The sequence below is a fragment of the Neltuma alba genome, unplaced genomic scaffold (genome assembly GCF_004799145.2).
Source record: "Neltuma alba isolate B1F8T4 unplaced genomic scaffold, ASM479914v2 tig00012505_pilon, whole genome shotgun sequence".
Taxonomy (NCBI): Eukaryota; Viridiplantae; Streptophyta; class Magnoliopsida; order Fabales; family Fabaceae; genus Neltuma; species Neltuma alba.
Genome location: NW_021636973.1, coordinates 1,103,952 through 1,129,403, shown reverse-complemented (window position 1 = coordinate 1,129,403; position 25,452 = coordinate 1,103,952). Strand labels below are relative to the sequence as shown.

General features: G+C 33.4%; 2 protein-coding genes across 3 annotated transcripts in view; both read right to left on the bottom strand.

Moving 5' to 3' along the window:
- The window catches only part of LOC114727689 (uncharacterized), a 44,081-nt gene extending 22,256 nt beyond the window's left edge, over nt 1–21,825 (bottom strand). Inside the window, exons 1-6 of one of the 2 annotated variants that reach the window (XM_028914387.1) lie at nt 21,819–21,825; nt 3,822–3,925; nt 2,187–2,310; nt 2,026–2,088; nt 650–751; nt 385–553 (exon numbers count right to left, since the gene is read on the bottom strand). In XM_028914387.1, coding sequence (XP_028770220.1) covers nt 385–553; nt 650–751; nt 2,026–2,088; nt 2,187–2,310; nt 3,822–3,925; nt 21,819–21,822 — 566 coding nt within the window. In that variant the 5' untranslated portion in view covers nt 21,823–21,825. Of the gene's footprint in view, nt 1–384; nt 554–649; nt 752–2,025; nt 2,089–2,186; nt 2,311–3,821; nt 4,088–21,818 lie in introns of those variants that run through there. The other variant, XM_028914388.1, reaches the window with a different exon arrangement.
- Nucleotides 7,953–11,515, bottom strand: LOC114727694 (pollen receptor-like kinase 1). Its single transcript, XM_028914397.1, has 3 exons — nt 10,877–11,515; nt 9,207–9,837; nt 7,953–8,605 (listed from the first exon to the last, which is right to left on the bottom strand). The coding sequence occupies exons 1-3, from the start codon at nt 11,513–11,515 to the stop codon at nt 7,953–7,955; spliced, it is 1,923 nt and encodes a 640-aa protein (XP_028770230.1).
- Nucleotides 21,826–25,452: the final 3,627 nt, after the last annotated feature.

The following is a 25,452-nucleotide window of genomic DNA, read 5'->3' as shown; positions in this document are numbered from 1 at the left end:
TTCTGGCTTTCAAGAGGCCGGATCTCTCCTAAAACTACACTCAAAATGACAGAACTCACTTTCCTCTTGCCGAATCCAAGGTTATAAAACCCAAAAAGCTATGTTTTACCACTACTACCACTGCCGATACCTTTGGTTGCACCTAACCATCGTCTACAACCCTTTTACCCTTAAAGGTATGAACATCAAGATAAATTGCATAAACATCGGCATCTGCCTTCCCTAAATCACTTCCCTCCACTGATCTTCAACCATAGATCTTAAGAAATGATTGATAAATCTTTCGTGGAGCTGGAAAAATGAAGAGTTAAATTTCACATATAGGAAATGACATCAGCATTTAAAGAACAGACAACATAAAAAAGGGGGAAACAAAATAGTTACTTGTAATTTATGTGACTGACAACAGGAAGATGGTGGTGCAGCTGCATTTTATCGGCACTGATTTTGGAGAATGGGGTTAGCATTTCTTCGTGTTGAACCCGCGTATGCTCAAAGATGTGATCAATTTTTGAAAACCAGCGCTCAATTTCTTCTGGGTGAAGTTTGAAGTCTGTAGAACAAAAAAAAGCATCACAGAGTTTAAAAAGAAGAATGAAATTAAAATAAAATAAAATAAAAGATGCCATTCAATCTTCCAACTATGTACCTTGGTGACCTTTGCCTTCAAAACCTATAAAGATGAAATTCACAGGAACTGGTAGGTAGATGGAATCAACTTCAAGGAGCTTAAGATAGTTCGCAATATTACCTATAATACAAAAATGCAAATATTTTTATAAATAACGCCCTCCAGTTGGGAATATTATGGCTATGGCTTCTAGTATTTTTTTACGCCAAAAGCTGCAATTTTATGTTTGGTTGAACCCTTTTTTTGGTGAAAGTTATGATACTCTTTTTGGCGATTTCACACAGCCACGCTTCACTAGAAAAAGACAATGGGGGATGCTTGGCAAGTTTTGACTAGTACAAAGTTAAATGCCCGAAGAGATATTTTAATATTTTAATCAAATTAGATTCCAAGATATATCCTTGACATATGTCCATTACTTAATGATGAATTCTCTCATCGAAACACAAAATGCTTCCAAGTTTTCATTACTACTACTCCACTAGGAGCCAAATGCCACCAAGTACACAAATCTCACTCATGTCTTCCACTTGTAATCATTCCAAGAATCATATTGCCTAGAAATATCTAATTCAATTTTTACAATGCAATATAACAGTGTTTTTTAGCATATATTATTGTCATCATTCACGTTCAGAAACACTTCTAAATACTACTTCCAAGGATCTTATCAATCAACCCTGCTGTATTTTAGGATTTTGCAGAGCTTTTACCAAGCTTTATATTTATACAACCTAAACAATCACTATTCAAGGCATTAAAAAAAACTGAGCTTTTGGAATGCCACAACACAACCAAATTGACCCTTAAAGTATTTACATCAACTATTGAAGTACATTAACAATTAATTTATGATTTCCCAAATTGTATACCTTATTAATGCAACCTAATAAGAGTTAGAGAGCCCAGGGCTCAACAAATTAATAGATGTCAAGACACAAGATGTAAAAAAAAAAAAAAGTATCAAAAAAGTGAGTTACCGAGAATCTGACATGATCATCAAATGTTTTTCCAACGGAAATTGTGGTTGGAAAGGAAGAAAATGACCTTTCAAGGGAGAGGCTTCTATTAAAGAAACAACATTTATTTTTAATATGCATAATACAACAACTACTAAAATGTGAAATATTAGTTGGGGGGGGGGGGGAATCATATTTACATACAGATCCACACAAAGAAAGACGAAAGAGTAAACTTTGCACTAAATGCATTGGATCAACACAGGTCATTAAACCAATATACAATGCAATTAGCTTCCTATAGATGACATCTTATTAGCTAAACCAAAAAGCTTGTTGCTGCCGTCAGCTGCATCCTGACAGCAAAGCTTACAATAATGTCAACATTTGAATGACAGAAACTTCAAGAATAATTTTAATTAACGAATGCATCACCTGCATTTGTGTAATTAAGCGCGCTTAATTTGCTGTGGCTTGATAACTTTAAATCATTAAAATCTGAAACGAATATAAAACGTTAGATGAAGTGAAAGTCCATAAAAAAAAAAAAAAATGAAAGATGCTTCTTTTATTCAACAAACATGACTAATACATACCACCACGAATAACATCCTCACTCCAGAATCGGCTCTTGTCTTTGAGGTTGAACAGGGAAAATATAGATGATTTGCCACTTTTATGAGATTCAAAGGGAGAAGCAACTGAGCATACTGCTAAGAACTGACGAAAGAACAAACAAACTGTAAATGATCATTCTACTTAACGATAATAGCAACCTTACCAACGGTATGCATGAAGTAATATGAGCTAATCAGTGTCACCACCAAAAATAAACTAAAAACAAAAGCCATCTTGTGGGACCTAATTATTTCAGATTTAAAACAAAAAAATAAAATACACACAAACACAACTACCGCAGACAATGTTTGCATATATTCTAACTGAAATTATCAAAGCATCTGTCATCATCATTAAAAATAAAGGCTAACTCATCACTATGGCATCAGTGAGCATACTCAATGTGAAATCCAGTAACCATCCAATCACTGTTTTCTTTTTTTTCAACCTCAGCCCTATCTCTTCTTCCTCTCTTCTTTTTCTCTACTCTCTATCAAGAAGCCATTGAAGGAAGCTCCCTCTATACCAAACCCAATCATGGATCCACAAAAGTTACAAAACTAAAGCCTCAAACGAATATGCCAGGTTTTCAAAGTTTAGTTTCCTTTTCTCTATCTCACACCCTCGCCTCTCCAAAATGAAAATACAACATAATGGACCTCAGTGCCTTCCTCCATCATAGCCCAAAAAATTCCCCAAACTCAACAACCCATCACCACCATCTAAATCCAATGCCTCCGCAATAAAAGATCTCTCATATTTATCCTTAGCCCATTGACAAAGGTATTAGAAATTAAGGATTTCAAGCCCATACACACTCTACCAATGGAGCAAGCACATATATATGTGTTCCATCACTATCATAAAAACCGCTTCATCCGTTTTCTCCCATTGTCATGGACTCCTGATCAGTGAAAATGCCATTATTAGTGGCCTCTCTGTCGTTGAAGGAGGAGGAGGCAAAAAAGCAGGTTATTCCGTAGCAGAGATGAAAGGGAGGCAAACGTGGCGAGGAAAAAAGAGAAAATGAAGGCACAACTGAAGCTAAATGAAGGAGCTTTGTATGTGGACTTGAATTCAACAACAAATGGTGTTAATTGCACAACATCAACCATTTTAGGGATCAACTGCTAACTTCCAAAGGCGAAAATGTTGATTGCTCATGGTTTTCTGTGAATTTTTAGGCTAGCCTATATTTCATGGAATTTATGATGGTTGTATTTCTGTTAGCGAGCTGTGGGATAATGTATGTGATAGGAGGGATAACAGGCCCAAGAAGGCATTAAAGGGGGCCAAGTAATGCATGAATCGCACCAACCCCAACAACAAGAAGAATGGACAGAAGAAAGGGAGGATAATCTAAGAAGAGGTAAACTTCCGGGGGCTTGGATTCATAGCATCAATTCCAAGAGTAGCATCCCAACAATTGCAAGAGACAGAGGATGAAAAAAGCATGCCAACGCACCAAACAACAAGCCAAGTGATCGCTTTTCACAATAGAAATCCCAAATCACCCTTCGGATCATGTTAGCTAAACTCACTCCAACCTTAAGCAAATACAAATGATTCCAAAGCCTGAAATAATTCAACTGATTCAGGATCGTTATTATTACCAGAAGACCAGAGCAAACAACTAGGAGCTGCCAGCGCATACAACTACTTCGAAAAGGGAATTTGCGAAGACCCATTCTCCTTCCTTTCAGCAATTTTGGTAATGAGAGACAAATGACATCTCGAAGAATGATGAAAGGAGTTTACTACTCTTACTGCCGTCAGCTAACCGTCGCGCGACTCAGCTCTCGGCCTTTAACTGTCGCAGCTAGGTCAGGGTAGAAAGCTCAAAGCAGCGCCGATGGTCGGAGCCACGAGTAGAATAACGTTTGCGTCGGAGAAAGCTAAGGGAATTTCTCAATGGCAATTATGTCTTGCTCTTTTTTTTTTTTGGCCAGAGCAATTTTGTCTTACTTCAGTACATAAATTTCTTACATAAATTATTTGTCTAATAAGCATTTCATTAATTTTAATTACTTTTTCCGTTTTAATAAGAACATTGGTATTGTTGAATGCTACATAAATTTAACTTATCATTTTCTGGCCAAGAAAAAAGTTAACTTATCATTTTGGTCCTTAGTTGTGATTCTCACCAGAGTAATTTTCATTATAATTGATTGCTCGGTTAAGGTGTATCCAAAAATCCGAAATATTTTCTCAGTGTATCTAACATTTTAAAATATTTTGTAGTACACCTAGTACTTTGAAATACTTTTTTAGATGTGTTCAGCACCATAAAGTATTTTTTGATGCATCAGAACCTAAAAATATTTTTTTGTGTATCCAGTACCAAGGGAAAAAAATATTTCAGGGTAATAGACACACCTAAAAAATACTCTGAAAAACTGGATGCATCACAAAATATTTCAGGATGCTAGACACATCTGAGAAAATATTTCAAACTACTGGATATATCTTAACACTTGATTGTTTTCCAATAAATGTATAATCATTGCATGGGAAAGGGTAAAAAGCAAGAAAATAGAAGATTTGAACACTACAATTTAAATTTGAAGATTGATGAGAATATAGAGAATTGACTCCGGCAACTCATTTCTTTTATCCAAACAAAAAGAATGAAGGACTAAAGAGACTAGAGAGGATGCACTGGAATTCTAAGCGCTGGGAACGCCAGTGGGCTTCAAAGCTTCCACTAAGCTCTCCACCAAACATTGTTCTCGAGCTTCTCTCTTTCGCTAACAAGTTTTGTTGCGAGAAGATGTTGTCTCCTTGTGATGCCCATTTAATTAGCATACCTGTGATTAGTGATATGGATGATGCATTGTTACTTATTGAACATGAATTAGAAGAGACTTCATATCTTCTAGTTGCAGCTTTGCTTGCGGGTGTTTCTTAAAGAGCTTCCCAGTTCGATCCATAGTTTATGAGGATTTTTTGTAGCCCAAAGGATAGAGAGATAGATTAGCTATGGCAAGTGTTTCTTGGATAGACTTTAATGGCAGGCAGCTTCTTTTCCAAGCTTCAGCACCTCCATTGCCAATTATATCTTGACGCACATCCAGTGAAGGTGCCGGTGCATATGTTGGAATTCCGCTTCAGAAACTCCTCATGAGGAACAGAGTAGAGCTTAATGGAAGCCTTGAAGCTCACCAATGACTGGAACTCCATTCTGTCATCTCCCGGTCCTTCAAACACGAGTAGTTGAGTCGGAGTCATATAGGATGAGTCATGATTGAGTTATGAATAACAAGGATGATAATATAAAAATTAAGAAAGGAACTGAATAATAAATAGGTCAAAAGTTCAGAAATAAGTTACAACAAGACATAATTGAAGAACTGAATTATGAGTGAGTTAAAAATTGAAAGATTAAAAGATTTATTTATTTTTATTTTTATTTTGATTTTATTGTGTTCTTTTTCATCCTTATCACTTCATGTTTGATTTGAAGCGTTTTAAAAAATTCCTCATTTAATTACTAAAGTTAAAGTTGCAACTATAAATAGCTCTGAACGGATGTTTAGGTAGAAATAAAAAGACAAAAGACAAATAAATACCACTTGAAATTTCAAATTTTAAAATAGTAACATGAATTTGCAAAATCACAAATCAATGCCCATGACTAAAATGGAATTGTAAAATATTCAGTAATTTCGCAATATTGTTTTTTATTTTATATATAAGAAAACCCAAACATCCACCATTGCTGACAACCCCGCCGCCGGTTGCCACCGAAGTCCAGCGCCTCTAGTAGCCGACGAAGCTCCATCGCAATAATTCTCACTAACAATATAATAATTCTCATTTACAAGTGGAGCTAGCATTTACAATAAGTCAGGGAGTTAGGATTTACAAATAAAATACAGGAATCAATAACTAAGATTAGGTGATTCACAAATATATATATATATATATATATATAGGACCTGTTTGTTTTTGTTCTTTGTTTTTTTTTCTTAAAACAATTTTATAAATTTTTTTTAGAACAAGTTTTGAAAACAAAAAAATAAAAGAATTTGTTTGGATAAAAAATTGTTTTAAAAATTGTGTTTTAAAAAAAACTATAAAAAACCATATTTGGTAGGTGATAATTATCGTTACTAATAATAAATGATGGATAGTAAGTTAGAAGAGAAGAAGATTTCTCAAAACTTTTCAAAACAAAAAATAAAAGCCACAAAAACAGAAACAAAAAAACATTTAAAAATTCTTTTGATTTTTTTGTTTTTAAAAACATGCTACTGTTTTTTGTTTTTTAAAACAATAAACTAAAAACAAATTACCAAACTAGTTTTTTTTGTTTTTCTGTTTTTAAAAATAAAAAATTATTTTCAAAACAAAAAACCAAACAAGCCCATAATCATTTACAATTAGAGTAATAGTAATGATCTCTTTCCACCCACAAAATCTAATTTCATTTCACTCCTGTGAAATTTCAGATTTTTCTGAAGGCACATAGAAATTAAGTAGCTATGAAGGGAGCCAAATGAAATTTTTCCTGAAAAATAAGAAATAGGATTAATATAATTTTCAGTTTCTTAAATTTGTCCTTATTTTAATTTTAGTCCTCAAATTTCTTTTCATTTAAAACATTAGTCCCTATAATTTAATAAAAACCCATATCATTTTACCTTTTTAGGAATAAGAACCTATCATTTAAAACTTAAGGAACCAAAATCAAAACAAGACAAATTTGAGAAAACAAAGATCATATTAACTCTAAGAAGTATAATTACATATCAAACCCTCCATGCAAGTGTGATTCTTGAATCTTGATGTATGCCAAAAAATAGATCAGAAAATAAATCTCGGTAAGCAATAGGTCATCGGGACAAAAGGATTGAAATATATGCTCAAAAAAAAAAAACAAACAAACAAAGGTTTGAAACCTATACTATAATCGATTGCTAAATAACTTCTAATTTCACATGGTATTGGCAGAAGAGGACCCTTGATCACTAGTTACTTCTCTAGAAGAAACAAACAAAACTAGTTTATTTACATACACGTACATCAGTTGTGTCCTGTCAGAATACATTTGATGGCTCGGGATGCAACTTGTGATGATGTATACATACCATTCACATGCTGGTTTGGATGGTAAATTCAGACCAGATGGTAATTTGAATCTTCTCAAGTGTTCAGCTGCTCAAATGAGGAGGGCAACAAAAGTAGTAGGGCCCACATATTCATGTGGGTTCCACATGAGTCTCACTTATCTTCAGGAGATTTAGCTCAATAAATATGAAACCCAGACCAGCCATTTTCACTCCATTGTTCAAGCAAAGAGAGCAATATAATGATAAGCATACCAACTATCAATCTCTTGAAGTATGAGAACCTTTTTTTTTTTAGCACTCTTGAAGTATAAGAACCTAAAGGTTTTTTTTTTGAAGTAAAAAAAAGAGATAAACACATAATAATTTAATATAAGTGCTTCCTCAACCTTTTTCTCGAGTTATTTGACGCTTTTCTATTTAACCAACAAGCATCAAACGTCAAACACACGAAATTCTGTAGTAGTATGTGTTTATTCCTCTTTTTACTTTGAGTAAAATTACTTTAGAAGATCCAAACATACTTACTTTTCAGTATGTGTGGGTTCCATGTGAGTCTTATTCTCCTTCTTTGCTTGAACAATTGAGATGATCCGAATACGATGAGGTGCTACAAGAGGATGCATACATGGCTTGGTAAAACAAGACAGAGAAGCCATTTTAACTCAATTAACTTCAAGCATTTATGGGGAAATTGATTTCATCAGACATTGCAGTTGAAGAACCAACTTCTGCTTCACTAGCATACGAAGAATAGAAATCATCATCGTGATCCTTCTCCCTCACTTCTTGAATTTTCTCAACCACTTCTTTTAAACTAAGTCTCTTATTAACATCATCTTCACAACAACACAAGGCAATCCTCAAAAGCTTCACCATCTCCCCTTCACTGTTCCTTGTTCCTCCCATTTCTTTATCCAAAACCTCACTGCTCCAATCTTCTGGCTCCACACATTTCACCCAACTAACCAAATCCATTTCTCCTCCTTTACCTGCAAATCTCCCACTCATTATCTCCAAAATTAGAACTCCAAGACTCCATATATCGCTCTTCTTTGTAATCTGACCCTCTTGGCTATACTCAGGTGACCTATAAATGACCATCATGTCTTGAGCAAGTTCTTGGTTCATTACTGGAACTAAGCCGTAGTCTGTTAAAAGGGGCTCATAAGATTGAGTAAGAAGAACATTTGAAGATTTAAGATGTCCGTGGGGTGCAACCAGGCTTGGTAGTTCCTTGTAGAGATATTCAAGACCTTTTGTGATTCCTTTCACAATCTTCAATCGGGTTGGCCAATCCAGGCCTGCCTTGCCTACATCTTGGGGTCCTAAAACCAAAAAGCGAAAAAAATCAAACAGTTTAAGCATTTTGCTTCCATGTTTAATGACTGGTTGTACAAAATTACATGCGTGCAATATGCCTATATCATTGCATAGATACGTGTTCATTCATCGGATTCAACAACTTGAAGAATTTTGCAGTGTAAACATAAATGTATTCTCCCGGTTCTAAACATAAGACCTATTGCTATAAAGTAGGTCTTATGTATAGGATTGGAGGAGTATAAAATAAAAGGAGAATTGCCATGAAATTCTAAAGAAGGAAAACAATAAAAAGTTCCAGTGTATAGAAAATGACAACTGCTCATTTATTATTGTAATTTTTTTTATAATTATTTTCTTTCTTTGGCATTTCATAGCAATTCTCTATAAAATTAATAAAATCTACAGTTTTCAACTCAAAATAAATGTTAATGATCATCTATATCTAAAGGATTAGGATCTTTTTTGGAGGCTCTAGACCTGCTTTTTGTAGCATTTCAGACAAAGAAAAGGTTAATTCAAAGATGTTAAAATATGTTACATATCTATACAGATGCATTATTTACTGAAGTATCGTGAAGTATAGATATACAGTTACATACATACCATGAAGTCGAAGTGCCAAGCTACCATTTTGAACATAGTCTGTGACCAACAGTTTCTCCTCCTTTCTGTAATAATAAGCCACTAGAGGAAGCAAGTTAGGGTGATCCAACCTTCCTATCCTCCTCATGTGTTCCTGAAACTCTTCCTTCCCGACGTTGTTCATTTGCTTAAACCTCTTCACCACCATCATTGAGTCATTTAACAAGGCAGCCTTGTAGGAAGAACTGAAGCTACCACTGCCCAAAATTTCAGCTGAGGCTCTTAGCAAGTCTTGTAAATCAAATCTCTCTCTATCTTTTCTAACAAAGCACAACTTCATGTTCTCTGATTTTTTGCTGTGGTTGGAAACTTGTGATGCTCTTGAGTGATTACTTCCTTCATCTACTTCCTTGAAACGAGTCTTCTTTCTCTGGCTTGATTGTGGATTCTCCACTGACTCTGCTGGCTGCCGCCTTTTTCTTCGACGGAGGAGAAAGATTAGTAACCCTATGATCATCACTGCCACGCCCACCGCTATGGCAATCACCACAATAGTGATGATTGAGGGGCTTTTGGAAGAACTACATGCACTCAATGGAGTTCCACATAAGCCTTCATTGCCTACATACTCATCATAAAAAAATTGAATCTCCTATTAATGAAAATTTAGTATTAGTAAAAAATGCTGGTGTAACTTAAATTTATGCAATATTCGATTTTGGTGTCTCTTCCTTATCAGCATGGATTTGATTGTAACCCGTAGAATTAAGCCATAGAATTTGACACAAACTAGATGCAAGAAAGGACAACGCAGTGTCACCCAAATTTTGGGGGGGGGGGGGGGGGAAGGACAACGCACGCAACCTTATTCCTCAAGAAACATGACAACGTAAACATTTGACTAAATTATTTAAGTTTACATCTTCTAATTTTTTTTTTAGTAAAGTTCCTGTGGAGTTCAAAGAGAAGCAAGAAAGAGAAAAACATGTGAAAAAAGTTGAGTGTGAGAAAAAAGGCCCAAGCTTCAGTCCAATTTTTTATTCTAACTTGTCCAAATACATATAAAATAAGCCTATTTTGTGAAAGATCATCATACACCATTTTACCATAACTCAAACCTGAGATAAAGAGGTAGAGGGTGATCCTATTTTTATGCAGCAGAGCCTTTTTTTCTAAAAAAACCAGACAATACAAGTATTTTGACTGATTATTTCTAGTTTATGTCTTTTAAAATTTGTTATAGTAAAGCTTCTATGGAGTTCAAAGAGAGAGGGAATGAAAGCTGAGGTTGAGAAAAATTGATCAAACTTCTCTCCAGTTTGTGCACATAAAAGTTGACCAACTTTACATAAACCCAGACCATAACTCCAACTTAAAACAAAATGAAGTAATTCTTGTTAGAGCACAATGTTTCAGTCCAACAAGATTAAGTCATAGCCCAATACCTTACTTAGTATGTATTCTAAAATGATGGATTTAAGGTTACATGTATAGTCACTCTTCCCTATGACACACGTATAGCACATTACAAGCTCCTTCTTGTCTTTAAAAGAGATACAAAAACCTAAATGATTGTAATTAATGAATAAATCCATTGCACAAATAGTTGGCCAAAAAAAAATCCATTGCACTAATAAAATTTTTAGGTCGGTACATAAAGACTAGAAGGAGCAAGTGTCCGTGTTACATACGTGTTGCACAATGCTAAAAGATTTCAAGTCCTCCTGTAGAAAATTGGGGATTCGGCCGCTGAATTTGTTTCCCTCTAATCTCAACTCCATAAGCTTAGGTAACATGGTCAATGAAGTGGGAATTTGACCAGAAAACTGATTATTCGCCAAATGAACTTTCTTCAACCAATTCATACTCTGAAAAGTCTGAGCAGGAATGTCTCCGTAAAACTTATTATTCGAAAGATAAAAGGTCTTGATAGCCGCTAGCTTGTTCAGTTCTGGCCAAGTACTATGGAAGTCATTGTTGATGAAGCTTAGGGTTCTGAGATCAGGCAACTGTTGAAGAGCATCCACATTAATAAGACCTTTCAGTCCCATATTCTCAAGTATCAAGCCCGAGATTTTGCCTTCTTTTGTACAGGTAACTCCAACCCAATTGGACCGGTCACCGAAACACGGCGGCGAAATAGATGTATTCCAATTGGAAAACGTAGTACTGTTGTTTCCGTATTCCAACGAGTCCCTAAACTTGAGCAGCAGTTCTGGTTCTGAAGAACCAAAACAGGAGGGAACATTAACGCCATGTAAGAAGAGAATCATTAATATGACCACTGAAAAACATGAATTAGAATAAGTTGCAATACCACAAAGTGCCATTAATGATGGTGATTAATCAACAAATTAGGGGTTTTTGGCACATGGCACAAATTAAGGTACCTCAGATCGATCGATCTACTTAACCTGGAGGAATTAGCACAAAGATTGATCGATCGGAGGAGATACAGAAACAAGGAAGGGGGTGGTGGTGGTTGGGGATCGATGGATGAATGTTACGTGGGATAATGGAGAGTGAGGTATTGACCAAGTCCTTCATTTCCTTCTCGTTTGTATGAGAATGTGTATGTGTTGTCTTCTATACTATCAGAAATCTTCGGATAGCCTTTAATATTGCATGCAGTTCGTCACAACGAAGATGATACCTTTTTGCTATTTTTGATGGATACTGTTAGCAAAATTAGCGACTAGACTTTATTTTTTTTAATTATTATTCCTTTTTTCTTAACATGTAAATATCACTATTAATTAATAATTTAATATAAATGATCAATTTCGTTGGCAATATATATATTTATATAAACGATCAATCATTCATCAGTTATATAGAAATTATTAAGGTATGTTTGAGGGCTATAGAAATTATTTAAAGTGAAGAAGCCCTTGGCCAAACAGCCTATTTTCAAGGCATACTCCTTTGTTCTTATTTATAGTATAAAGAGAAAATTTTTTCATGTGAATGTACTTCTTCGGCCCTAAATATAAGACCCACTTGTAATGTAATTTGGGTCTTATATTTAGGACCAAAGGAGTATAATTTTACGCTTCATTTAATATTATGTTGATTTTATTCTCATAAGGTATAATGGATATTAAAATAGAGATAGAATTGAAAAGTTATTGAATTTTAAAAGAGGGTTAATAAAATTTAATATTTTTATTGATCTTTGTGAAATATATTGAAAATAACGTATAAATAGGATTAAATGAATATTATAAGAAAATAAATGAGTAACACCAGGAAAACAGGCTAATCTTTCACAGGCCGCAGGTTTAAATAGGTTGGCTTATTTAACTTGAATTTGAAAAAGTAATCGTTCTACAAAGCCCAGTTCTTATATAAGCAACCCTTAAATTTTCATATGTATGAGTTGTTATTTTTATATTATCCGTTATAAATCTCTATGCGTAGAGTTGTTATTTTTCCATTTTTTATAATTTTTCTATTTTTTGTTGGCATTTGCAATTTGCTTTATGTTGTCTATTTCTTTTTTCACGAGCCAAGCTACTTCTGTCATTTTACTTTCAAACTTAATTTTATTTTTATCCCAATAAGTAATAATAATATTTCTGAATTCTTTAGGCCTTACTTTTAATAAAGACCCTTTTGTGGCACTTAAGTGAGATTTTATCTTTTTATTTTCTGCTATTGCCCTAGCTTTCTATTCCTACCTTGTATATACAAATACAAGCACTCATTGTGTGTTAGTTCTTTCTATATGGATTTGTTCTCCATTTATATTATGCTCTATTTTCTTTTTCCTGTTTTTGTTATCTTTAGTAGATTTTAATGCTCAACTTCACTCTGTTAAGGTTATCGACCAAGGTATTAAAAACCGGATTGGCAATTGAACAGGTCAAGACAATGGGTCAAGGGTCAGTGGGTCAGACCGGACTCAAACCGGTGAGAAATAAAAAAAAAATTTAAATGGTCACTAAGAATTAGATATCAATTTAATATCTTGAATTACTAGTAAAATAATTACATTCTTACAATTTCTTATAATATCATACTACTAAAATCACTAAATATTCATCCCAACAAAATATCAAAATGGATATATGATAATAAAATATTTCTCCTTATAATTACTCAATCACTAAGTCCGAATTATCAACAGCTTTTAAAAAAAATCATCAAAATATTTTTTTTTTTTAAAAAAGGGGAGACCGGGTTGATTTACCAAACCGGGCGGGTTACCCCAGTTCAGTCCGGGTCACCCCGGTTCAGGTTGGGTCACACCAAGTCACACAGTAACCTGGTTCACAGCTTAACCGGACCGGTTTCCTGGCCGGTTCACCGGTTTCCGGTCTGAATCGACCGGTCCGGTCCGGTTTTCAATACAATGTTATTGACACACTCCATGCGCAGCTTGTTAGTTTTGGTGGTGTTACAATTGGTTCAAGATGGGACTAAAGCGCTTTAGCTAATCTTTGAAATAATACCAGCACTGTGTTTCCTTTTTTTTTTTCCTCCCCTTTACAATATCTTGTTTTCTTGTTTTAATGATGGGCTGGTCTTTTGCTCTAATTTATTTGAGCTTTGCTTAACGGGTCAGTCTTTTATGTGTCATCTTTTTATTTAGTTTTAATAAAATTTTGTATTAATAAATAAAAAATATAGACACTCATGATATGGTTGAATGACCTACACAATAAGTTGGCAAAAATAAGTGATGTACACAATAGAGCGATTTAATATAAATGAATATTTCCAATATTTTTAATCACTTTTACTTAGTGATCATAACACGAACACTCCATTGACACATCTTATATCATTTTTCCTTCCAACTGAATGAATACAGATGAAGAAAATTCAACTCACCAAGTTATGGGAGAGAGTATTGTTGCAGATGGGTCTGCAAATGCATACTACAAGGATTTATAACCAAGATATTCGTTACGTTTAAGGTTTTTTTGGAATCAACATCTTACATTCTCCACGAGAATCTTCTATTGATGTTTTAATCAGTTATATTAAAAAGTACTAAAAAATAATAGATTTGGAAGACAAAATAAATCAAAACAAAGCATTTTTTTTTGTTACAAAAATTTTAGGCAAGGGTTCGAGCTCAACACAAACCAAGGGCAGGGCGTTTGAATGATTCTTTCTGGGTGATACTAATATTGGGCAGGGTGATACTGATGTGTATAAATATGAATTTAACAAAACCATATAAAGAACAAATTATTTATTTCCTATATTTACCTAGATTTACTAGTGTGATACCGACCTCCCACTGCAAAACCAAAAAAAAAACCTGATTCATGCCCTGACATTCTTAAGATGATGTTGAACCGGGAATTTGGTAGTATGATGCAGAAGTAGTGTATGCTACTATATCTTCTGATGGGAGTTGTTGGCCAAAATCAATTTTAATTATCAAAGTCTTGTGTTATTCTACATGATCAAAACCAGTTATTGAATGAGTACTGATAAAATGTAAACAAAGTCTTGTGTTAATTGTTTTATTACTTATTTATTAGTTCTGATATTTATATTGTGTTTTATTTGACATAGTATTTATGTCCAATGGATATTTCTAATGATTTAGTCTATAGATATATCTTGACCACATAAATTTGGAAGGAAGCATGGTGAAAAGGGAAGGAAAGAAGAAAGCGGGGAATAAGGTCACTAGATTATATTTGTTTAAACAAGATTATTGGTCAGACAAAAAAAAAAGGCAAGTTTAACACAATGCAAAAAGCTGATGAAAATGCTACGAAGACATGGAAGAAGTTATTAAAGAAAAAGAAGAGAGGATATATAAGAAAAGTAAAGGAGGAAAGAGATTGAAATGTTGGTCCCTCTTCCATTAAAATTAAAGAAGGAGAGTTGCAAACACGATGCTCGCCGAAACAATTTGTAGAAGCGGCAGAGCATATGAGAAAGAATGAAAGGCTGAGGGCCAAGGCTAATGAAATTGGCTTTAGTCAGATATTACAAGTTACTTGCACAAAGATATATCATGCACAGATAAAGTCCAATTTTTATAAATTTTATCCCACATTAATTTAGAATTTAAATGATAATTTGAGCTTAATTGGATTAATTAGTTGATTTTTGGATTTTGCATAAAAATTGAGATTTTGGATTAAAAATATAGATATTTTGTGATTTCCTATTTTTGACTTGGAATTAATTTTTTTCTATTTCTTTGGAAACAAGTCTCATATTTTTAGAAAGATTATTTTTAGAAAGTTTTGCAATTTCTTACCTAATTTTTGTGCATATCTGATATTTAATTTTTGATTATATTTAGATATATTCTACATTAATGGATGCACTTAAATTCTTGTAGGCCAAGAAAGAGCATATAGGAAATTCAATGGTGCAAGATTATTTCTTGAGATTTAAGCACAATCCAATGGCTAATATCAAGTGGGCCAATTAATTACTAATGAGCTTGAGTTTTGGATCCATAAAAATTTCCTTTTCTCCCATCAAAATAATCCCTCCAGGCATGCCTAAATCACACTTGCCTTCTCCATTCAGACCCGACTAGCATCATCCATCGTCAATCACTTCCTTCATCCCATATTCACGCCTTCTCTCAGACTTGCTTCATTCCACGGTCACAAGGGGAGAAAACGCGTCCTTGACTTCCGAAACAATATTCCTCTAGTCTCACGTCTCTCATTTTCCATTTCATATTCATCCAACAATTATTATCACCTCTCATCATCATCAATTAACGTCTCTTCCTTGGCCAAATTCTCATCTACACCTCATCATTCATGGCTATGGCATCTAACAACTTTGGAGGAGGAGACATTTTTTATGGCAGCTTAAGCTTGTTAGGGAGGCAACTTGGGAGAAGCATGGAGGAGACTTGAGTCTTGGGCTAGCACTTGAAGACCAAAAGGGAGTGATGTTCCATTTATCTTTTTAATTCAAGGACTTGAGATTATTTAGTTTTAAATAATTTTAAGTTGTGATTTTGTGAGACAATTTAATTCTATATTGTCATTTTTATTCTTGGATTGGATTGATATTTGGATTTTATTTGTGTTGAGACACTTGCTGGAATTTATGTTTATGAACCTTTGCATTGTTAATTGAATTTATAATTGAGTTTTCATTATGAGTTTAATTATCAATGTAGTTTGAATTGTAAAATTTAGGTTCTTTTACCTCTTAATTGTTTAATTAAGTTGGTTAATTGTCTGATTGTTTAATTGGATAATTTCAAACATAATTTCTAGAATTAATTTAAATTATTTTAATTGGTTTTAATAAGCTTAATTAGCCATCCTTACACTGTTATGAGTTCTCTAATGGTTTAAGGGTTTTGAAATTGAAGGTTTCCTTTATTTCAAGTAGGCAATTAAGTTTATTAATTTCACTCTCTTATCACCTCCCTTTGATTTAATTAAGGTTATGAAGGTTAAATCCATGTGAATCCTAAGTTGTCCCCTCTACCTTACCAAAAATAACTTCTTAATTTTTACTTGTTAACTTTCTTTACTCTTTAGTCAATTTTTTTCATTTATCATTTTAATTTTTTTCCAAAAAAATCCCCCCAAAAATTGCATTGCATTCATTTAAGTTTACTTTAATTTTTCATACAGATTTGAGGACATTTGCATCTTGCATTTAGAATTAGAATTTTGCATTTTAGTCTAGGTCTAATTTATTGCATTTTTTATCACCTAAATTCTCACCTAAAGAAACTCATAACTTGCTCCTTGGAAGTAATGACCTAGGTTGATCCTAAACTACAAATTAATTATGACCTAGTTTAATTGAGTGCTTTAATGACAGAGGTATCATCACACTTTGTCATGAGTTGATTAGAACAATTGATCCAATTATATGTTCAATATGTATTACGAATTGTGTGCAAAAGGTAAAAGGGAAGGATGTACAAATATTAATGGGCTTACCAAATCAAGGAAGGGAGGTCTCAAATGAAGCTAATATGGAAAGTGAATTATGTAAAAGATTAAGGGAGAAGTTTGAGGGTAAAAGGTTTTCTGATATAAAGAAAATGATCGTTTCAGGAAAAGAAGAAGATATGTTTAAGCCAATGTTGGTTTTGTACAACTTGGGGACATTATTATGTCCTCTTGTGAATGGAAATGTGAGCCTACGATTGTTGAGAATGATTTGCTGTGATAAGACAGATCTAGGTTCTTATAATTAGACCCATTTTTTGGCTAATGAACTGATGAAGGAGGTTAGACAATACAAGAATGCATTAAACAACAAAGTGGAAAGCAAATATATCAATGGTTGCATTTATTTTTTGATGATAAGTATTATAATTTAGTGTTTTGAAAATTATAATTATATTATATCATTAATATGCTGTGTTTGGTGGTAGATAATGCTATTTCAAATGTTTCCATTGGATGGTGAAGATGTTCCATCAACTGAAGATGCACTACAGTATTGGAATGATGAGAAGATCTCTGAAATTGTTAAGCTGGAGAAGGAGAGAGAGAAAGGGATTATATTCTCACGTGTCACAACAATCCCGAACTATGCAGGACCCACCCAAAACCTAGAGTGTAATCCATCTAAAAGTGACACTGAAGGCATACCTGATCTTCTAAAGGTCACGATCTTTAGGGAACCTGTAAGTAGATCTATTGATAATAGTAAATTAGGAAATTAATTAGTTGCTTGTAATTATGTATTTCTTACACTAATAAACTAACTTGTCTTGACTCAGTTGAGCTTTTGATGCACATGTCCTTTTTATTGCATTTTCAATATGAATGTGACACCTTGTAAATTTAGGAGCTTACAAGAATTATAGCTCCTTTTGATTGTTTACTTGCTTAGTTGTATTATTAAGTACTATAGTTTTGCAATTGTTCTTATTTTTTTAATTATTTCAGAACTTGCAAATTAGATAATTTATTATGGTTTTTAATGTATGCTTACTATTGTAACTTAATGTGATGCCTTTAATTATTGTTGCAGAAAATTAGAGAAGTGTATTGTTGCATTATGACAAGGATTGGTCAAAGTGTTGCAACTGAATTGTTAAACATGGAACAAGGAATGGGACAAGATATGAGAAGAGATATTGTATTTGACCATAATAAAAGTGAAAGCCATGTTTGGGTAGAGTCTGAAGGGAAAAAAAAAGGAGCAATATTATGGAAAAAGGCTCTCCCCTAATGGCAGAAACCAATTGGCAGGCACAAGAAGCACATTCATTAGTAGTTGAGCCATTTAAAGCAGATGTATGTGAAGGTCATCACAAAGGGAAGGAAACTATTGAATTGGAAATGTCTGATGGAGAATTTGAAGATGAGGTAAAGTTAAGAAGGTCTCAAAGGATAAAAAAACCCTGCACTACATTCACCTTTTTTGTTAGAAATAGGGTTGGTAGGTCGGCCTCGTAACAAGGAGCGATTGTATCATTATTGTACATGAAGAACAAGCCCATTGGAAGGTAATCAAACCATCATAGACTTCTTGGGGTTCCTTGTCAAAAGGTCAGAACTGCATTGTTGTTCTCCTAAAGGATGGATAAATGATTGTGTAAGTTGTGTTGCTTAAAATGATTACTCTATTTACATATGATTGATATTTATATTGACTATACCCTATATGAAACTACTTAGCAAGTACCATTGCAAATCATGGCCCTTATTGCTAATGTGTTGGTCGAAGAACAAAAAGAAAGTGATGGGGGATGTGTTCAACAACATACTTTCAGCCAATTTTTATGGTGAGGGTGTATGGGTTATTTATATTTTATTTTGATTTTTTGTTGGATTGTTAACAAGAGGGCATATGATACTTTTATTCTAGGATCGTATGTTGACAAATATTGACAATTGGAATGTTCAGGATCACACTAGATTTGCTGACCCTGAAAGACTGGAATATAATATCTCTGAATGTGATTTTGTCTTCATCCTTGCTGTTCGAGATTCACATTGGTTTTGTTATGTTCTTGTTAAAAAGGAGTTGGCAGTGTATTTACTTGATTCATTGTTGCCAATGAGTAATGTCCAACATATGACCAGTTATTTCATCAAAAAAGGGAGAGAGGGCAAAAAGTGGTATTGCTTATACTTATTCCTACATATAATTCTGTAAATATCAACTACATATTTAATGGGATAATACTATGTATGTTCACAGAGTAACCACTTGTGCCAATTACTTGCACACTTAAATCCTGAGGTATATGGAGACAAGCTTGATTTTGCTTTCAAATTTTCCCTTGTTCCACAACAGAAGAATAGGTGAGATTGTAGAAATGTAGGACATTGATGAGAAAAATGTATGTTTTTTTTATATACTAATTCTGTTTATGGTTATTTCTGTCTAGTTGGGATTGTGGAATGCATGTCATATCTTGGCTCTAAAGTTGGGCAAATATTAATAAGCTCGAGTGGAATGGTTTGACAATGCCTGAGGCAAGTCTGTGGTCATATTTAACTACTACTTGATTGTACGACATTTGATTAACGACTTTTTTATACAGGAGGATATGGTACAAAAAGGAGTGGAGGTTGTTTGGTGGTTAGTAACACATGAGAAGAATAAATATTGAGCGAAGGTCATGCAAAACATTAAAGAAGGAAAAGCTAGGAAGACAAAATATGAGGGATGAAAGATGCGTAGATAGTAGTTTGATTTAGTGATCTCTTATGATGTATATAGGAAGACAAAGTATGATGGATGAAAGATACATAGATAGTAGTTTGGTCTAGTGATATTTTGTGACGTACATAGGATTTATGCATATGATGTGTATAATTATGTAAAATATAACTCTATGGTATGCAAATATCTACCTATTAATAACATAATCCATGTACTACCTCATTATCCCCCTATTCCAAAATACATAATAGGGCCAGCAAATTAAACTATGTATAAATCAAAATAGGGAAAACCATTTTGCAGGTACCTATAGTTTCATCCAATTTTTAATTTGGTACCTCTATTTTTTTTCTTTTTTTAAAATCCTTTAACTTTACGCAGTTAACACCGTTAGCCCCTCTATTTTGAGAAGCATACTGAAGGTCCAACAGAAAAATAGACAGTGTTAAAACTAGAGATCATCGTTAGAAGTGAATGCAACAAAGGGAATGCGACTTGTGTGGAGAAATCCGATTTGCTTCCAGGGATTCGATTTCAAAAAGAGGTTCTTTGTCTTCCTTGAAGGGAATCGATTTCTACATAGAAATTTCCTTACCCATTAATCACAACTGTTCATCTTCTCCCTTCGATAGAAAAATGATTTCAAATTTCGATTTGAATACGTTAGTTGGTTCCGATGCGATTTTGAGTTTGATTTGAAGCATATATACCTCTATTCTCCTCTTTATCAGAACTGATGGTACACATCTGCTATCTGAATTTTTTTCCCTCTTGGTATTTTAACACCATCTATTTTCCCATTGGCCCTTCAGTGTGTTTCTCAAAATATAGGAGCTAACAGTGTTAACTGTGTAAAGTTAAAGGATTTTAAAAGAAAAAAAAGGAGAGGTACCAAATTAAAAATTGGATGACACTATAGGTACCTGCAAAATGGTTTTCCCAATCAAAATATATAAACAGATTGATCAGAGGTGTATTTAATAGGTATATTTAAAGAAAGCGGGGTCAATAAGTATTTGGGTTCTGGCACCTTCTTCGAGTATGCCCTTCCTGGTGACACCTTGAATATTTATATACTTTCTTATCCTAGAATTGGGATTCTCGTTTACTTGTGTGTGGTCTCCCAGCACGACGACTTGTGATCAGTGGCCACAATAAAGTCTCATTCTAATAATCATTATACTGCAACTCATTCAACTGTGGCATGTCATGTCTATTAATTAGAGCCATTGTCTTATAATATATCGTCTCTTGTGTTACATTCAAGTAGCATTCTTCAACATATCTGTAAATATTACCATTCATATGCTTAATGCATGCACATACACGTGCACATAGTATACTAGACATTTGCCAAGCACAACAAGCACATTCTCTCAATGCAAGATTCACAGCAATACGAACTTGTCCAATTAATATTTGAAAAGTATCGGCAGAATGTTGAATAACTTCTATTGTCTTAGCACACAACACATTCTCCTTCAACTTTGCTTCTATGTTAGGTCCAACTCTATTAGTCTAAAATTTTATTGTATTCTTACTAGCAAATATTTTCTTTGCTAGCTTCTCTCTATGCTCATTTATCATTGTAAAGACTTGATGTTTCCTTTCTTTCACAAGCCTTGCATTATATGACTCGGCCAAATTAGCAGTTATATTCTTCCATCTCCTAGATGAAAACCGTGACAATGCCCAACAATCAACACCACCATGATCTTCAAGCCATCTTGACAATTGAGGACTAAAACGTCGCATATTGGCCATTGCTCTTTCAAAGTCACGATCAACTCTAGTGTGAGCAATCGCATCTAACATCTTCAAAGCATCATCTTTTCTACTTGGTGTATTTCTTCTTGGGCCTCTATGAACCTTTAAATATTTTGAACTGGAATTCTCTTTTATATGCCTATAACAATAGGCATGTTTGTTACCCCCAAACACATGTTAAATAGCATGTATTATTGCATTGTGTCTATCTGATACAATCACCACTTTCAAAAACCCTACTATGTCTTCATATTACGCATAAACAATATCCAATCATCATTGTTCTCTCCTCCTACAATAGCATATGCAATAGGGTAAAGCTAATTATTAGCATTAAGTGTCGATGCAGATAACATGGTCCCTTGATATGGCCCATTAAGGTGAGTTTCATAAATAAACAAAATAGGCCGACATCCTCCCAAGCATCCTTCTATGCAATAAATAACCTGATAAATATATGGTTAGGGAACCCTTCCTATTTTACCATTGTTTTTGGGTCTACTTCCATTAGTCTTTGGCAATACCAAGGAATTAACATGTACGACTGCTCCGATGCTCCTTGTATCTCTGCCAATACCTTCTCTTTACCTCTCCATACTTGATCATAAGACATAGATAAACTATATTCTTGATAAATCTCACACCTTATCTCATTTGGTGGTTTATCTAAGAAATTTCTCAAACCATCTTTGATTATACAAGCAACCAAGCTTTGAGTTAATTTGTGACGTATGATCAAATTATCTTGTGCTGTGATTGTGTTTTTTCTTAAACTTGTACACACGCAAGGAGCTTGACTCCTCCTCCCCCACTTGATATGCAGTGATCTTTCATGGATACTCATCCACCGTGCACCTTACAATCATCTTACTTGCACAATTCTTTACATACTTGTATGCGAATCTGTGTCAAACTATACTTATATAGTACTTCTTTGAATTCAACAGCATTTGCAAACATTTGAGGAGGACCGTAAAGCAAGTCCTTCCACTTTTCAGAACCATTCTCAGGCACGGATGCAGACGCACTTTCAATTAAACATGGCATGTCTTCTGATATCCTTCTTGATGCAGATTCAACAATAGATGATCTATATGATCCTTCAAATGTCTCTAACCTGCATCAATATTTATTTTCAATTAATAACAAATTCTTCCTGACTAATTCAAAACACTTTTAGACTTTCATATAAGTTACCGGTGTGAAAGTATCATGGGTTGTCCTTCATTTATCAGCTCACTTACATCTTCAACTATATACAAATGTGCACATTTATCATTAAATTGTACTAGTTGTTGCACTCCTTCATCATCTTCTATGTCTATAACAGTACTTTGATCTAATCTTGATAGTATACATTTCAATTGATATCCTCTATCTTGAACACCAACACATGAAGATATTGTTCTTCTAAGCTCATTATGTGACATTCCTCCTCTTACCATTCTTCCATTTGTTCTCCCACCAACACATTGAATCTTTCTTTCAGTAGTGACAATCTTGCCACCTATGTGGAAGAAACAATATATTTCTTCAAGCAATCTACTCATTGCATAACACCTACAATAACATAGCTTCAATGTCAAATAAACAAAACTTTATTGATATTTAATAGAATTATAATATTCGTTCAAACATATTTTGAAAAAACTATAACAACTTTAAAGCTAATACCGAATTTGGATAAAACTTTGGTTTTATCCAACCCAAGAAGCATGCATGGATGCGTCAAGTAATTTTCTTAATACACACACACACACTTGATGTTGCTTTATTAATTTGTGTCAGTAAAGGTTTGAGAAAACAAATCGATAATGGAATACTCAAGATTTCATAGACAACAAGTCTACAACAACACTCATTGATCACTGCTTGCTAAAAATTACAATATTATGCTATCATAAGAAGATAGGTTGTATCTTCTATTGATGATTGGCCTAAAATTCAGACTAGGTATGACTATAAAACAAAAGTTCTTTCAAGCTCACCCTCAACTTTGGACAACTGTTCCCAACGTCACATATTGATAAAACAAGCTAATTAACTAACTTGAGCTGACTTTATTAGTCGACTTCCTGAGACGTCTGTAACGCACCAGAGTTAGGCATTGAGTTGAGTTCTAGTGTTCTAAATTTCATTACAATATGATACAAAATCCAAATTTCACAGTCCATTTGATGATGACATTTTCATTATACTCACATCAACTGCATTATCATGTCAAGAATAAACAGAGCAATAATCATTAAAGTGCATCTAATGAATAGGAAGATAATGGAGGGGGCAAGAGGAGCTAACAAAACCAAATGCAAAATTACACGTTTGTTGCTAAACACAAAAAGCAACAACTTATCTCCCAACCCTTCACTGATGGATTGAAGCTTTGACAAGACCTACTGTAATCGATGGATGGAAGGGAGGATGGAGGGGAGAGCAAGAGTTTGCACCAATTGTTTCATGTGTATTGATCTTCCGTCTTTATAATTTATTAAACCTTAAGGCTATTTTGGTCTTTTCCTTGTCAAATTTATTTGTACTAAAGGACCTCAACTTTTCAAAAAAATGCAGGGACCATATCCCAAAAAAATTTCTAAATGGGTAACTTTCCACCAATTTTCCCTAATTATTTAGAAGACCAAATACTAAAATATAAATTCAAAAATACCATATTACCCCTAACAAAACCTCCTAAATCACCTCCTACTTTTATAGGTTTCTGAAAGAAACTAAAACTAAAACCCAAACCACCCATCATCCCCACGTCCCTATATATCCTTTAGTAATTCAACCTTTTTCTTATCCAGATCGGTATTTATATCATCAATCTTTCATTTAATTATTAACATTAGTATTTATCGATTTTTTATTCATCATTACGTTTCTTTGCCTAAATTCACATTATCAACACTAATATCAACTAAAATCTTTTCAGTAAGCAAAAAACTAAACATTTTTTATATCTTGTCAGAATTATCTCTGTAAACTTATGTGATGAATATAAGAGGAAATATCAAAAGATTTAAAGAAGATGAAAGAAATTATATTTCACTTACAAAAATAACAACAAGGGAGCATGCCCCTAAAAAATTAATCTGTGACCAAAGAATAGACTAATGTAGAAGATGTTAAATTTTCTACCTAATATATATCTTAATAATTAGTATATTAACATGTTAAAAAAGCATTATCCCCCCCCCAAAATCTCATTAGTACTTGTTTGTATTGCGATTTATCATAAATTTTGTCGATTATAGTGAAATTTTTATTGACAATATTTTTTTTCTTACACAAGAGTATTTTATAAATTCTAACGGAGGTAATCAAAATTTCACATGAAAGATATATAGATTATTTGTTTTTTTATTTTATCAAAATTACATGTATTTTAAAAAACTTTAATTTCTTGTAAAATAAAACTCTCTTTGATTTATTTAAAATTAGGTAAATTTTCATTCTACTTTTTAGACATGTAACCTTTTTTCTAACATATATAATAAGTTATAAAAGAATGGCAAGTTTTACTAAAATTGGCTAACTTTTGATTTCAATAGAAATTTGTGCTGATTCTAAAAATAAAATTCTAATTTTATAGTAACTGAATAATATAATAGATATTTAAGTAAGTTGTAAAATTTGACAGAAAATCTGTTTAATTTAATAAAGTTTATAAATTCACAGTAGTTTTAATTTATAATCAGAATGTAGGAGAGAAATAAGGAATGTGGAAGGAAATTTAGGAGGTGTGGTTAGGGGTAATTTCGTGATTTTAAATCTATATATTAATATCTGATTCTTTTAAATAAATATAATTTTTATGATCTTTTATAATAAATACTATATTTTCTAGGTCCTTCTCACTAATTTTCCCTAAAATTTTGTCATTTGCATGCTTTGTAATTATATAAATAAA

What these genes read in the sequence shown, in the direction of transcription:
- LOC114727694 (XM_028914397.1), bottom strand. Translation starts at nt 11,515, where the DNA reads ATGGCACTTTGTGGTATTGCAACTTATTCTAATTCATGTTTTTCAGTG. An exon ending in CTTTTAGCATTGTGCAACAC is followed by an intron (nt 9,838 to 10,876) that starts GTATGTAACACG and finishes TTTCATTAATAG; the next exon opens with GAGATTCAATTTTTTTATGA. An exon ending in CTTGGCACTTCGACTTCATG is followed by an intron (nt 8,606 to 9,206) that starts GTATGTATGTAA and finishes TTTTGGTTTTAG; the next exon opens with GACCCCAAGATGTAGGCAAG.